The sequence below is a fragment of the Phalacrocorax carbo genome, chromosome Z (assembly GCF_963921805.1).
Source record: "Phalacrocorax carbo chromosome Z, bPhaCar2.1, whole genome shotgun sequence".
NCBI classification, from domain to species: domain Eukaryota; kingdom Metazoa; phylum Chordata; class Aves; order Suliformes; family Phalacrocoracidae; genus Phalacrocorax; species Phalacrocorax carbo.
In genome coordinates this window covers 37,591,728-37,607,826 of record NC_087548.1, presented here as the reverse complement: position 1 = coordinate 37,607,826, position 16,099 = coordinate 37,591,728, and the positions used below count along the sequence as shown (strand labels likewise).

Sequence of the window (16,099 nt, the reverse complement as noted above, 5' to 3'; positions counted from 1 at the left end):
AGTGAACTTCATTTGTGTATTAATATTGTCTCTGGTTTTTCAGGTCCATTGAGGTCTGTAATGAAAGAACTGCATTCACATGATAATGAAAACGAGTCAGATGAAGCAGATGAGAATGACAATGATTCTGAATTGGAACGACCTGTAAATACACGAGGAGGAAGCAGGAGTCGAAGGTGAGTGTCTTGTGATTGCAAGTAGCTTGGTGGCCAGGACATTGTCCTTGTTAGTAACGGGGTAGGGTCTGATGTTCTCAAAGAGTGCCGAGTAGCAAATAGACAGAACATTCAGACTCTCTTTTTAAAGCATATACATGTAAAAGTGCCTCTTCTACTGGGAATTAGCCATTCCCAATACAAACGATTTCTGTACTGATCCATATGGTTATTATGATCCTCATTCATTTTACTTTCCTTGATTTCATGCCATGGTGTCTTCAGGGGAGTAGTCATAATTACTTTCTGGCATAAATGAGATAAAATTAAGTCCTTCAATTGCCAGATAAGCTATTCTGTACATAGTGTCTCATTTTCAAGATCTGTCTGCTCACCCATTTTAGATTAGGCTGTTAAATCGGATCAGAATCAATGAAATTTGAATTCCAAGTACTTTCTGCCCTGCATACAGTATGTAATGTGTAGAAGTTCAGACAAAAGGTAAAGCAAGCAACTGTCACAGAAATTACTTTTAAAAAATGCTTCTGTGTCCTAGCTGCAACTTTAAGAGGGCATTCCAAAAACTATTTGTTCTTTGCGCAGCTTGAAGCTCCATCTTAACATTGTTGAAGGTTATGGAAAACCTGAAACAGTCTCTCTTGAACCTTTTCATAATGGGTTCTTTATCTAATCCACAGGGTTTTGATGTGAGTGCACAGCAACTGAGTGCCAGTATCAGCTACTACTTAAATGGGGAGGTAATAGGAAAACATTAATGACTGTCAGCTGTTTCTGTGGTGCACTTTAGCATCTGGAATCACGAAGAAAAAGACCAAGATGACTAGCGGTTTGAGAACTTGTTCATGTCAGTGATTGTGTAAAGGATTGTCTCAAGCTCAACTTGTCTCTTAAGTGTGGAGATTTTGTTTCAGTTTTTTAACAAAACCTTAGGACTAAACCTTTTCTACCTCCTTTTTATCCCAAACAGCTATTATTTTTACTTCCAACAAATAAATATTCCCTGTTGTTCCTAAGTTAATGAAGGGTAAGACTGACTAGAGGCTGAGCTTTTTCATGTGGCCTCTCCTGAGATAATAAGTTTTTAAATTTTAGCCAGAAAAAAGAGTGTTATTTATGACAAGAAACAAGGAACTTTTCAGTGAAGCACTTGTCCAGGTAGGAAGCACAGCTGTGTAGAAAGCTTTTTAGAAGAGCAGAAAAGTATCTCCACAAAACATTTTCCTCCTTCCCCGTGGCTATGAGCCAAGATACAGACTTGCTCCAGGAATGTTGGGAACAGCAGTTTAGCGTTCTAAGTATTTAACCGTTTCTGTAGTGTTATTTGCTGTTAACTGGACAGGTCTTCTCGACCAAGTGCAGGCAGACAGCCTTGTTCTCCACACAGAGCTTTTTCCAGAGTGCAGCCCTGCTCAGATGCCTCTCTTCCATGTGACCTTGATTAATGATGGCTTTCTTAGCGAGGGGTCATTCTTTGTGTCCTACCTCAAAGCGCCAGTTCGATTCACCCCTGTTAACAGCCCTTCATCTGTAGGTATAACGTCTTGGCTTTGTTTTTCCATAGGATTAGTCTGAGTGATGGCAGTGACAGTGACAGCAGTTCAGATTCCTCACTGCTACATCATGAACCAGCACCACCTTTATTGAAAACCAGCAACAACCAGGTAAAGTCTGGATTTGTAAATGCAGTCCTGGGGAGCTGATATGACATTCTGATTACTTCAGTGCAGTCACATAGTCTGTAAACTGACATAAGAATCTCTTAATTTAAGGAGATGTATTTGGTTTAGCGAATATTATAGACCAAAGTAATGTTTTCATCGACATTTTAAGTAATGTATCCTTTCTGTATGAATTAGTTTTGTAAGGTAAACAATGCAAAATGGCTTTACAGCATCAGTCGTACAACTGATGCAGGTTTAGATTTATCTTAGCAGTAGACACAGTTTGCATCAAGAGGCTCATTCTCAGGAGTTTATTCATTCATCTCTTCCCATCTCCCCTCACCTGTGTTTACCTTGAAGATACAATGTTTTTTACTTTACTGGAAGACTCAGTAGTTTTTACTTCACCATCAGAGTACTTGCTCCATATGGATAAAAGCTAACATTGTTATTATTTTTGACATAGGAAAGTAGAGCAGTTCTGTTTTTCAGAGAAAAGGAATTAAATAACCTACATATATTAAAATACATCAGAGACAAATGAGAATTAGAGTTTGAGTTACCTCATTCCCAGTCACCAATAGAAAAGGCTCTCTAAATATAAAAAGTAAACATCAAAGCTGATATTCTTTAACAAAAAAGATTTATAAAATACATATTTTGTCACTTATTTTAGGGAGCCATAATTCACTCCCTGTGTTAGTTGGATCATACACACAGCAGTCATGAAATTTACTGAGTGGCAATAAATGGCTGCTTACAGTATTAATATAGTTAGAATAGTGTCTACATATATTAACAAAAGTTCGTGAGTTTTATGGATAAGTGTTTCCTCTACCGCTTAGGTTAACTGCTTCAATTATCTGGCAGAAATTATTTATTTGTCATTGTTTTTCTAATAAGGTTTCCAGTACAAGTTTTCTGATAGTGCAAAAAACCCTCCATTATTATTAATGTCAGTTAAGTTCAAATACACTGTATGGGAGAAAATCTAGGCAGTAGTTTGTGCATAGAGAAAGCAAGGACATTCTGTGCCCAGAAAGCATTACGTGTTTTTAAAAGAGAGTCTTTTGGGGAAAAAAGCGAGCTATAAAGATGAAGAATATTGCATTTACTGGAGACTAAGCACAAGTAAAACACCTATGGCTTGTTTAATGAAGGCTAACTTCTACAGTCAATGTAATTTTTAAGTAATTGTAAGTCTCAATATCAGCAGCCCCCTCAGCTACATCTTTTATGTTCCTTTCCCCTTCAGTGATCTAACAGAAGGTCTGCCTGCACATTTAGACACTCCAAATAACAGCAGTATGCCAGCTAAAACTGAATTTCACATATTTTCTTTCATTTTTATAATTGAGCTGAATTTTATAATCAAGCTGAAAATCAGAAATTTAGGGAAGCATTATGAGAATTCAGATTGTATGGACTGTAGCAATATTTGAAATCTCTGCTTGATAGCAGAGTGCTGCTTGCCAGGATGATGCTTTTGACTGATGAAACAAGGCTTGTGTTGACTGAGTCCATTCATAGAATTGAAGAGGAAGGACAGAGTTAATATTTCTGTAAGCTTCCTCAGATGTGATTAGTGCTGTGTCACATCTAAACGAGAGTGCTTAAGATGTTGGATTTCAACTACACATCAAAAACACTTTAAGGAAGCCACTTTTTCAAATATACTGTGTCCTTGCTAAGGTTCTATTTGAAACCAAGAATTTTTTTTCCTTTAAAAACAAGAAGAGCATCTAAAAGGTACTGGATCCATGCCTAGAGGTTTGTTTTTTTCAAAACAAGACTTGTTCTTCCATTGGCCTATACAACAGTAACCCCAGGGAGTGCTGAATTAAAGAACTGGGATTTTTCTTCAGAAGAGTATGTGTGTTGGTTTTGGCTGAGAAGGGGTTAATTCTCCTCACTGTGGGGGTCGGCTACCTTTCCAGCTTCCCGTGCTCTGCCGCGTGGTGGGGGACTGGGAGGGGCAGGGCCATGGCAGGGGCGGCTGACCCCAACTGGCCAATGGCATGTTCATTCCATACCATGTGACACCATGACCAGTATATTAAGGGGGGGGCATTCTGTGGCTTAGAGGAGGCGCGGCATCGGGTCAGCGGGTGGTGGGGAGCTGCATCGCGTGCGGTTTGTTTCAGCGGTTCATTCCCCTTCCCCCTCAATTCCCCCCACCGGGTTTTGCGCCTCTCGTTGTTCTCCTTTACATTGCATTTTTTGTTGTTGTTCCTTTAAATTTTAATTATTAAACTGTTCTTACCCCAACCCATGAGCGTTACCCTTCTGATTCTCTCCCCCGTCCCACCAGTGGGGGAGTGAGCGAGTGACTGTGTGGGGCTGAGCTGCCGGCTAAACCACGACAGTCTTTTTGGCGCCCAACGTGGGGCTCAGGGGTTGGAGATAACAACAGCTGCTGGTCCCAGCACCATGTTGCCCTTTTTGCAGTTGGTGTTAAAGATTGGTGTTGGTTTGTTTAGTCTGCTGTGTTCTGCTGTGATTAGTAACGTTTTGCCTACAAGATTTGTTATGCAAACACTTGTTTTCAGCTTTATCTGGTATTTGGGGTTTTTGCTGAAACCATTACTGTACTTTGGACACCACCTTGTTGAGGCAATTAGCAATTATACGTCCTCATCTGAGAGATTTTATATGGAGGAAATACAGAATAGTACCTTTGCAACTTTGTTCTAAGGTGTCTCTGCCTCTATTACAACAACTTTTTTGTATCTTGAACATCCTTGGGTGGTTAAGGTGCACTTATTGTTAGTTTTTGGGCATGTTGTTTTGGTTTTGACTAAGCAATTTAAGAATATCACCCAGAAATCTGCCCCGAGGCTTGATAGTTACGAGTGGCAGGGCATTTGGGATAGCATGGGCAAGTACCTAGGGCAGTGGGCACCCCCAGTGTTTTGGAGTTTCACCCCTGAACAAGTGCAGAATCCTAAAAAACTAGTAGAATATTTGGAGAAAGTATGTTGTTACGCTGGGAACTCCAGAGAGATACAGATAACTGCAACGTGCTGGGGCCTGGCCCATGCATACCGAGCCCTGCTCAACAGTATTCAGTGCCCCCAGGGGGAAGAGAATGTCTCTGGATTGAAATGCAAAGTGACAGGCACTGCAGCCACTCAAACCCCCACGACAAGTACTGGAGCTGGCTCAAGAGAATCAACCCGTACCAGTACTAGTCACCCCCATACACAAGACGAAATCTTGGAATCAGACATCAACTCGTTTAGAACAGGTTGATGAAAAAGCAGGGCTGTCATGAGGAGAGGAGGGAGAAGTCATAAATGAAATAGAGATCACCTGATCCCTGTCCTTGAGTGAGTTGCAAGATATGCGAAAAGATTTCAGCCATCATTCAGGTGAGCACATTGCCACCTGGCTGCTCTGATGCTGGGATAACGGGGCCAGTAGCCTGGAATTAGAGGGAGAAGAAGCCAAACAAGTGGGATCCCTTTCTAGGGAAGGGGGCGTTGACAAAGCAATTGGAAAAAGAACACAAGCCCTCAGCCTCTGGAGGCAACTCCTGTCCGGAGTGAAGGAAAGGTATCCCTTTAAAGAAGATGTTACATATTGCCCAGGAAAATGGACAACTATGGAGAAAGGCATCCAGTATCTAAGGGGAATTAGCTGTGTTTGAGGTGATTTATGGTGACCTAGATGATCAACGGTCATCCAAAGATCCAGATGAAGCCGAGTGCACACGACCCATGTGGCGGAAGTTTGTACGGAGCGCACCATCCTCATATGCAAACTCATTGGCAGTGATGTCCTGGAAAGATGACAAGACACCAACGGTGGTGCAGGTGATAGATAGACTCTGGGATTACGAAACAAATTTCTCTTCCTCGCTTGTCTCTGCTGTGGAGAAACTGTCCCAAGAGGTCCAGCAACTCAAAGAAGATCTGTCCTACTCCCCACCTCGACAGAGTAGTGTCTCAGCCATTAGAAGTAAGCATCCCTCGCTCAAAGAAGGGGATACACACCATGGGCCACCCTATGGTTCTACCTGCGTGACCACGGAGAGGACATGATGAGGTGGGATGGCAAGCCTACCTCGACCCTACAGGCACGAGTACATGAACTGCAAGGAAGAACAGTCACTCAGGGAGGCTCTTCCAGGAAAGCTGCTGCTCCAGTTTCCAGCGAGCAAGTCCCCAGACAGAGGAGTAGAAGCACTGATTTTATTTCTAAGTGTAACAGAGAGACTGTTGATTCACATTTACAGGAAGTGAGTTGTGAATGCCATGATCAAGACTAGAGGGGCCCTGCCTCCAGCCGGGTGGAGGAAAGGGATAACCGGGCTTACTGGACTCTGGACCTGATGGCCTGGCACGTCCAACCCACAGGAGTATAAAGCTTTAGTGGACACTGGTGCACAGTGCACCTTAATGCCATCGAACTATACAGGGGCAGAACCCATTAGCATTGCTGGAGTGACAGGGGGATCCCGAGAGCTAACTGTATTGGAGGCTGAAGTGAGCCTAACTGGCAATGAGTGGCAGAAGCACCCCATTGTGACCGGCCCAGAGGCTTCGTGCATCCTTGTCATAGACTACCTCAGGAGAGGGTATTTCAAGGACCCAAAAGGGAACAGGTGGGCTTTTGGTGTAGCTGCCTTGGAGGCGGAGGAAACTAAACAGCTGTCTACCTTGCCCGCTCTCTCGAAGGACCCTTCTGTTGTGGGTTTGCTGAGGGTCAAAGAACAACAGGTGCCGATCGCCACCACAACAGTGCACCGGCGGCAATATTGCACCAACCAAGACTCCCTGATCCCCATCCATGAGTTCATTCACCAACTGAGGAGATAAAGAGTGATCAGTAAGACTCGCTCACCCTTTAACAGTCCCATATGGCCAATGTGGAAGTCTAATGGAGAGTGGAGACTAACAGTAGACTATTGTGGCCTGAATGGAGTCACTCCACCGTTGAGTGCTGCTGTGCCAGACGTGCTAGAACTTCAGTGTGAACTGGAGTCCAAGGCAGCTAAGTGGTATGCCACAATTGATATTGCTAATGCATTCTTCTCAATCCCTCTGGCAGCAGAGTGCAGGCCATAGTTTGCTTTCATGCTTTCACTTGGAGGGGTGTCCTGTACACCTGGAATCGACTGCCCCAGGGGTGGAAACACAGCCCTACCATTTGCCATGGACTGATTCAGACTGTACTGGAACAGGGAGAAGCTCCAGAACACCTTCAATACATTGATGACATCATTGTGTGGGGCAACACAGTGGAAGAAGTTTTAGAGAAAGGAGAAAAAATAGTCCAAATCCTTCTGAAAGCTGGTTTTGCCATAAAACAAAGTAAGGTGAAGGGACCCACACGAGAGATCCAGTTCTTAGGAATCAAATGGCAAGATGGACGTCGTCAGATTCCAATGGATGTGATCAACAAAATAGCAGCCATGTCTCCACCAACTCGCAAAAAGGAAACGCAAGCTTTCTTGGGCGTTGTGGGTTTTTGGAGAATGCATATTCCAAATTATAGTCTGATCGTAAGCCCTCTCTATCAAGTCACCCGGAAAAAGAATGATTTCAAATGGGGCCCTGAGCAACTACAAGCCTTTGAACAGATTAAATGATAAATAGTTCATGCAGTAGCTCTTAGGCCAGTCCAGGCAGGACAAGATGTAAAGAATGTGCTCTACACCGCAGCTGGGGAGAACGGCCCTAGCTGGAGCCTCTGGCAGAAAGCACATGGGGAGACCCGAGGCCGACCCCTAGGGTTTTGGAGTCGGGGATACAGAGGGTCCGAAGCCCGCTATACTCCAGCTGAAAAAGAGATATTGGCTGCATATGAAGGGGTCCGAGCTGCTTCAGAAGTCGTTGGTACTGAAGCACAGCTCCCCCTGGCACCCCGACTGCTGGTGCTGGCCTGGATGTTCAAAGGAAACATCCCCTCTACACACCATGCAACTGATGCTACGTGGAGTAAATGGGTTGCACTGATCACCCAGCGGGCTCGAGTAGGAAACCCCAGTCGCCCAGGAACCTTGGAAGTGATTATGGACTGGCCAGAAGGCAAAGATTTTGGATTATCACCAGAGGAGGAGGTGACACGTGCTGAAGAAGCCCCACTGTATAACAAACTGCCAGAAAATGAGAAGCAATATGCCCTGTTCACTGATGGGTCCTGTCGCCTTGTGGGAAGGCACCGGACATGGAAGGCTGCTGTATGGAGTCCTACACGACAAGTCGCAGAAACTGCTGAAGGAGAAGGTGAATCGAGCCTGTTTGCAGAGGCCCACGAGCGTTACCCTCCTGATTCTCTCCCCCGTCCCACCAGTGGGTGAGTGAGCGAGTGACTGTGTGGGGCTGAGCTGCCGGCTGAACTACGACAGTATGTTTTCCTTTCTGGCTATGCATCATTATTAGCTAAGTAAATCCTTAGGTAATATTAACTCAGGTCTGCAGTCACTTTCTATATATAAGGAAATAGCTGCTTGCCTCCTGTATTCTTATGGTTCTGGTCACCCTGAGCAGCGTATAAGCAAGTTTAGTCATTTATACCAAGGGAAGTAGAAATGAGAGGGAGTTTACAGAAAGTTTACAGTGAGATTTCTTGCTAGTCTAGAAGACTTGCTTTTATAGGCCTATTTCCTTGGTTTATTTGCTGAGTTTTGTCCTGTGTTGTGACTGTCCAGTTTAGTTTTGGAGATAATCATGCTACCGATATTAGTCTTACTTGCAATGAAATGTGAAGGAAAATCTCACATCATCTGTGATCATGTATTTAACTTTCATGCTTTTCAAAAGAACTGATCATATTCCAGGCTAGAAATTACATGGTGATTTTTTTTTTTACTCTACTTTTAGCTTCAAAAAATGTGTGTTGTATGGGAAAAAAATTGGAAGGACAATCAACAGTTCTGTTTTCCCCAAATATTCCTCATTTTTGTTCTAAAATTTGGATATTAAGCATGGTGTTCTGCTTGTTGACACGCTCTTGACTGTGGTTCACTACTGGATGAACCATTCTTGGTTTGTATATGTGGTAGTAAATGGCTTTGTATGGCACTGAGGAAGGGTACTATATAAGTGCAAGAGAAATTACTGTCAAACACTTGGGTTTTCTTTCAGTTACAACTCATGCGATCATTTCAAAGGCTATGTTACAAAATCACTGTTGTAGAAGAAAAGAGAAAGCATTGAAGGGAAAAAGAAGAACAGGAAAAATCACTGATCATGTGACATTTCAAAGGCACTGAAAAGTGCCTCAGCATCATTTTGTATCTGCAATATCAGACCTCTTATCCTACCAGCATGCAAAAGATATGAATAAGTGTTGAGGAGGTCTTAAATGTCACAAAATTAATTCTTTGAAAGATTAGTAATATCATGTCATTCCAGCAACTCGGTATGTTTTGCTGTAAGCGGCTTTTTTCTGAAAAAGTATAAGTAGGTTGTACTAATTAAAGAATGAAAAGCTCAGTTTTGATTACATATTCTCCAGATTCTTTGTGTTACATTCTTTGTGTTATTAACTGATAGCAGATTTTTCATATGTAATTGTATCCAGTGATGCATTTAAATTTTACAGGATTTTCTTTCTTTTCCAGATTTTAGAAGTGAGAAGTCCAATAAAACAGAACAAATCTGATAAACAAATGAAGAATGGGGATTGTGATAAGGTAAATGAGAATGAGGAAACTGTAAACTAGTCCAGAATGTGATATTAATGTATTTATTAAATACCAACCTTTGTTACACAATGAAAAATCTTAGTAATTAGAACCTCTTTGCTTTGGGTTCCTTTAGGTGTAGATATTTTTCTCTTTTTTTCAGTAATTCTTTCTTCTTCTGTCCTATTTTGGGAGTGTTTTCCTTCTCTTCAATCCATGTGGTGATTTGGCAAATGTCACCAGTTGGGAATCTGCCATCTATTATTTATTTTGTCTCCTCTCCACCGTTAGTTTGCTTTGTGCTTCACAGATGAAGTAGTGATTTTTGAAGAGGAGAATTCACAGCTGTATTCCTAGCCAATAACTCAATCAATTAAAAAAATACATGTTTTCCAGAATCCTTTCTGAGAGCCATGCATTAGTGTGATTTAGCATATTAACTAGAATGATATGAAGCAACAGTTACCATTTAACATTAAGAAAGAGAGTTTTCTTTAAAATCATGTCAGCTGGCCATGGGTAAGAGCTCTAAGTCCTTGTGTGAGTTAACATAGCATAATTTCCCAGTGTGGGCAAGTTCCTCTGAAGGTTCATATTTTAAAGATATTAGTGTCAACTTCATGAAAACGCGAGGCAGGAGACCCAAGTTTCAGTATATGTTGCTAGATTTTCAGTGGCCTAATCCCTATGCTTTTCGGTTTCTTAAGCTGGTATCTGTGTATCTCTCCATTAAAAAGAAAAAAGTTTCTGATAGCTCAGGCTGAAGGAGAAAGTTGGTAATTGGATGGAGAGTTGGGACATGTTAGACATTCCAGGAGGAAGGACAGTGGAATTTACCATTGGATTAATCTTGCTTGATCTTTCTCCCCACCTTGTTCACACAAAAAATTAATTATGTAGCTTTAAAGAAAAAGAGGGATTTGATTGTGAGCCTTTGGATTTGGGTTTTACTTGGAAGGATGGGAGATGTTTTTTTAAGATGTTGTTTTGGCATCCCCAGTCTTTTGAGAAATAAATATTATATTCTACAGCAAAGGAACATCTGATAATATTTTCATCAGTATGAAGTATCTAAGAAAACCCATAAAAACACGTATCTGGGTTGTATCAAGATAAAGAAAGCCAGACTACTAAACAAGAAAGTTTAGCTCAAAGATTTAAAATAAAATTTCAATTTGTATTGTTTTGGAAGACATCTGAAGTTTTGAAATTCATAGCTGTGACTTAATTAACAAGTTGTTTGGGGGGGGGGGGGGGGGGATTTGGTTCTAGGCATACCTTGCTGAACTAGTAGAGCTCCACAGAAGATTAATGACATTGAGAGAGAGACATGTACTGCAGCAGGTGAGAAGCACTCCCATGCAATATCACAGTGTGCTCATTGAAATTGTGAAGTCACATCTGTTTTTTTACCCTTCGTCTAAAACTCTATAATCAGGTTTAAAGCCTTCAAGCCTGTGTAATCTGTATACAGCTCATTACCACTTTCAGTGCAGCTTAGGGAATTTTTACACATGCCTTAAATTGTGTTGTCACACTAAATGGCAAATTTAAAAATATGCCTATCTGAGCTAAATTTTTCACTAATTCATTGTTATATTTTTCAACACACTGTATCAATAATTAAAACAGGATGGGTGAGTGGGTACAGCTATGCACCATAACTTGATAAAAATATTGTTGCTTTTTCCTGAAAATGACCAGCGTTTTCTCAGCAACGATTAAAGATGCTTTCTAATGGAAACAGAAAACGTGAAATTCAAAGCAAAACTCACTTTGGGCAAAACCACATGTATTAGTAGAGTCTTCTGAATTTATGGAAGGAGTAAAATATGAAAATGTGCAAACCAAGAAGGCCCCAAATTTACTGACATGTTATGCAATAGTAAGAACAAAGAATAGTATTCTTTGTTTGGGGCGACATTGTCTGGTAATATTGGATTACAAATTGTGAAGATTAAACAATAAGCACTGTTAACAAATCAGTTGTAATTGTAGCACAGGTGGTTTTATTATGTTTAGTGCCGTTATGTGCCAGTCGTGGACATGTTGTAAAGAGGGAAATTTTTACCACTTCTAAATTATTGCAATCACTCATCAAATTTCCCAACACTTGGATAAGTGTGTTAGAAATATTTTATAAGCCCCAGCATTAATCTGTTTATTAGTTCAGGCTCAATATTGTGAGTAAAGATGAGAAAACAGTTGAGAGGTCAGTGAAAAGGAAGACCTTAATCTTGGTTAAGGATATTCTTAGTTAAAGAGGAATTTTGATAGCTTTGCCAGATTTCGTAAGTTACAATACACAGGAATGCATGTCGCTTATCCTTCATATTTAATGTACTGTTGTTTCCCAAGTTCCCTTTTGTCTACAAAGGGAATGAAAGCACAATTTCAGAATGGTGGCAGAGGCAAATTTTTATCTACACTGGAAAATTGCTGTGCAGGAGGCTAAAAGGTAGAAATTGCAACACCCTCTCCATGTTACATTATGTATTAATTGTTAGAGAGTTCACATAAAAAGTGATCTGAAAATGCCACTATATTGTGAATTCATGCTCTAGCTTTGTTTCCTGAGCACTGACTTCCCCAGTTACGCAAAGCATAGGTTTTGAATGGTTTCACTTCTGGTAGACCTCTGTAGCCAGTGTTACACAGTTACCAGCTATCAGTACAAAACTGCACCGCTGTCTGTCTTAGCCTGCGTAGCCCGGCTGTAAATCCAGCTTTCGCTGGGTCAGTATTGACAGCATGCAGAGCATAGGGCTTAGGTGGTTTCATGTGAAATTTTGAAAAAGAATATCTTCAAAACCTTTTCTGCAAAGCAAAGATAAAAACAAGCAAGAAACATTTTTTCCCCATGAGGGTGGTCTAGCAGTGGAGCAGAGTCCTGGAGAGCCTGTGCTGTCTCCATCCTTGGAGCCTGTAAAATCCTGACTGGATAAGCCCAGAGCAGCCTGATCTGACTCCATGGCTGAATGTGCTCTGAGCAGGGGCTGGGACTAGCAAAATCCCTTCCAATCAGAATTCTCCTGTCATCTTAAGAAATATTTTCCAAGCAAATAAGATGGTTCAAGTTGAATCCATAATCCTCTTTCTCATCTAGTAGCATTTAAGTGTATTTGGTGGGGAAGAAATACTTGTAACAAAAATAATGGGTTCACCACTAAAGCTTCTTCAGTGTTAGAGTACTGTTGTAATCTGCTTCATGGAAGGTTACTAATGCAAGGAAAAACTGTGAAAAGAGATGACTGAAGTGGATATTTAGCGTGAATGAAAAAAGAACAGTATATTCTTGTGCATTTTAAATTAAAGATAGACTTTGTCTTTTCTCCTGAATGTATTTATCAGATGAGAGAAAGCATTCATTCAATGACCTTTGCCTCACAACTCACATAAAGAGTATAGTTTTAATGCTGTAGTCCATGACTTCTCATAGCATAGTCCTTAATTAGTTATATTATAAAAGTTCGGTTGATGTAGAATCAGTGTTGCCTTGTTCCCTGGGGGACTGTTCTTGCAGATTGTTTCCCTTCATTTGGAGTGTGTGCCGGCAGTCTATACAGCCCTTGTGAAAGCTGGATTTACAGATGGACCGTGCAGGCTAGGACACTGTTCTGTACCGATAGCTGATAACCGCGTAACACTGGCTACAGAGGTCTACCAGAATTACAATGGAAGACCCAAGTTACTTACCAGTTGTCTCTTAGCCACTCTGCACTAGCAAATGCTCTATGCTGTTACAAAACAAATAATGCAGTTTAGTTTTAAAACCTTTAGTCCCTTAATATTCTGCAATTCATTAGTTCATATGATTTTATCAGTTCACAGGAATATGTTCCCAATATTGAATGGATAACTTGCAGAGGATCAGTACTTCTCTGCACTACAAATAAGCTGTCATCCCATCTTAAATGTCCTTACTGCTTTGCAGCTATGTAATTAATGTAAAATACCTGCAGTGAGCACAGAAATAAAAAGAGTACATTGCTGACTGAGTTTTTAGGAATGAATATGAAACTTCTAACCAAGAAATACAATTACATAGATACTATAGGAAGTACAAAGGTCAGTAGAGCAAGGGATAAATTTGCAAGTCCATAGGCATGACAGCAAACAGGAGTGCAGCCAAGTTGAAAATGTGAAAAATATACCTGCTTGAGAATGTGGCTCTTTCACAAGAGAGGCATTTCTCTTTGAGATACTTTGTTAAAGGAAGCTGAAATAAATCTGTAAAAAAGAGGGAGGAGGCAGGAGGGATGTGATACTGCACTACAGGTGTGTGGATATGTAGTAAGTAATCCTGATGTAAAATGATACTTATATAAGAATTGCCCAAGGGGGAGGAGGCAGGTGAAAAAGAACTTTTGACCAAGAAATTGGTTCTGTGAGAATCACCTGTGCAATTTTTATATGAATATTGGACCATGGCTAGAAAGAAGGTTGTCTGAAATTACATTTTTAAGAGAAATCTCTCTCCCACCTCTTTCAGTGTAAAGGGTTTGGTATTTACAGTGATGAGGTTTTGGTTTGGTTTGGTTTGGTTTTTGTGTTTTTTTTTTTGTTGTTGTTGTTTTTGTTTGTTTGTTTTTGTTTGTTTGTGTTTTGTTTTGTTTTGCTCTGTGATTTCCACTGAAATGTTAGAGATAACTGAGTCTGCAATCAGATGTTAATGCTTCATGTCCCATATATTAAAATTTGGATGGCTAAACTTGGGTTCCTAACTCTGCATTTTCAGTGCAGATGATGTTAGCATGAACCCATGAAAGGCAACAAGCTTTCTGGTAAGACTTTGCCTCTTACTTTGATGCATCAGAAGTTGTGTCTTCAGCTGGTGAAAAATCTCCTTAAAGCCAGTGCAGTGGACAGCACAGGCATAAGGAAGAAACTGGGAGTGTACAGCACTGCTGAAAATTGCATTGCTCACGTCCACAAGATGCTTAACTTTAGATGGCAACTATCTTCTCAGAATTTTCTGCAAGGGGTAGCCTGCAGGTCTGGAAACTATCAAATGGCCTAAAACCCTCCATAAATTGAAAAATGACTATGTCATTAGTTGCACTTTGGCTTCCTTAAATACACACACTCATTTGCTTGTTTAAATAGTTCTACTATGATGGATAATGATAAAACTGGGCTGGAGAGACATTATGTAAACAGAGATGTACATTACAGCAGAAAAGAAAAGTTTACTATAGCAGGAACAAATGGGATATTTTTGGTCTTTGCAGCCTGAGCTCTCGGAATAAAACATTTTAATGCTGTGTTTTTAATATTACAACTGTCAGACTTCCTGACAACTAATCTCAACCTTTATTCTTTTTCAAATATTCTGAATAGAATAAGGATGCGAATGCTAATACTGTAAGTCATTAATTTCTCACTGACTGGTACGCAGGCAGGTTTTTTTCATTGAGTTGTCTGGGTTTATCTTGATACATGTCTATACATCCATTAAAACTTCTGGGGTTCCTTTCAGTCTGATTTACCAGGTGCCCTGAGATAGTGGCTATATTTCTTGAGGGTTGGATGATGGATATGTTTAAAATGTTTATGTTTCCCTTGGCCTAGAGCTTAAGAGCCCAAAGCAGAACCTGATCAATAAAAGTGCTTATCAGTTTTTTTAAATATACAGTGCTGTTTAAAAGTACAGTGTTAACACTTTAAGCTAATTTTTGGTTCAGAAATGACATATATTGCTGTGGGGTTATGAGTGGTGATATTCTTCCACCATAACACAAGGAAGTGTTAGACATAATTTTTCTGCATAGCTTAACTTCTTCCTGGCCTTGGCTTCTGTAAACTTCTTTTGCAGTCATTTATTTGTAACCGAGTGAATATTCAGAGACCAAGCCTGAGATTAGATTCCTAACTTTACCAAAGGAGGCTGGATTGACTGCTTAGCTTCTCTCTTAGATGAGGCTCAAGAGAATGACAAAAATGAGAATGACAAACAACACATATCAAAGTTTCCAACTGGTAACAATCGGTTTTGTCCCATTTGATTTTTTTTCTCCCATGTTAATTGCAAAACAGTAGGAGATGGAGAGTGTTACAAGAATATGTGAATCAAAAAGTGGACAAATGAAGTCGGCAATTTTAGATTAAAATTTCCCATATGGAAAAAAATAAAGCCAAGAGACACAGATTTAAATGAAATGTTAATTGTTCCTAATTACTTTAAGAATTTCGGACAGCTGCAAACCAAATTAAACAGATTTTACTTTTTTTTTTCCCCCAGTCTGGAAAATGGGAGGTGATTTGAAAGGAAGACTATGGCAGGCATTTCCCTCTTATTATTTCATCTTCCTTCCATTCTGTTTAATCCACTCTGGGTTGTGTCATTCCATGCCTGACAATACACATGAAGTTATTTCATTTATAATCAACATAGTCTTTTCTTCTGTGGTCTGAAGAGAAAAAACATCTGTTTATATAACGGAAAGGAGAGTGGATAATTACAAAAGATTTAGTTGAAATTCATTATTCTTTTTCATGTTGGTGTATTCCTACCAGATTTGTCATTTTAAGGTATGCTCAGTAAGCCAGGTGTGCGTACAACTGTATCTTCTCCAGCTGTGAAAAGGAAATACAGTCAGAGTAATAAAGCTCAAACAAGGAATATCTAG

The 16,099-nt window shown here is 40.4% G+C and overlaps 1 protein-coding gene across 5 annotated transcripts in view; it reads left to right on the top strand.

Annotated features, from left to right (window-relative positions):
• The window catches only part of MLLT3 (MLLT3 super elongation complex subunit), a 131,695-nt gene that overhangs the window by 109,970 nt on the left and 5,626 nt on the right, over positions 1-16,099 (top strand). For 4 of the 5 annotated variants that reach the window (XM_064439632.1, XM_064439629.1, XM_064439631.1 and 1 more), the window contains 4 exons: positions 44-176; positions 1,738-1,837; positions 9,408-9,479; positions 10,743-10,814. In XM_064439632.1, coding sequence (XP_064295702.1) covers positions 44-176; positions 1,738-1,837; positions 9,408-9,479; positions 10,743-10,814 — 377 coding nt within the window. The remainder of the gene's footprint in view (positions 1-43; positions 177-1,737; positions 1,838-9,407; positions 9,480-10,742; positions 10,815-16,099) is intronic. The other variant, XM_064439630.1, reaches the window with a different exon arrangement.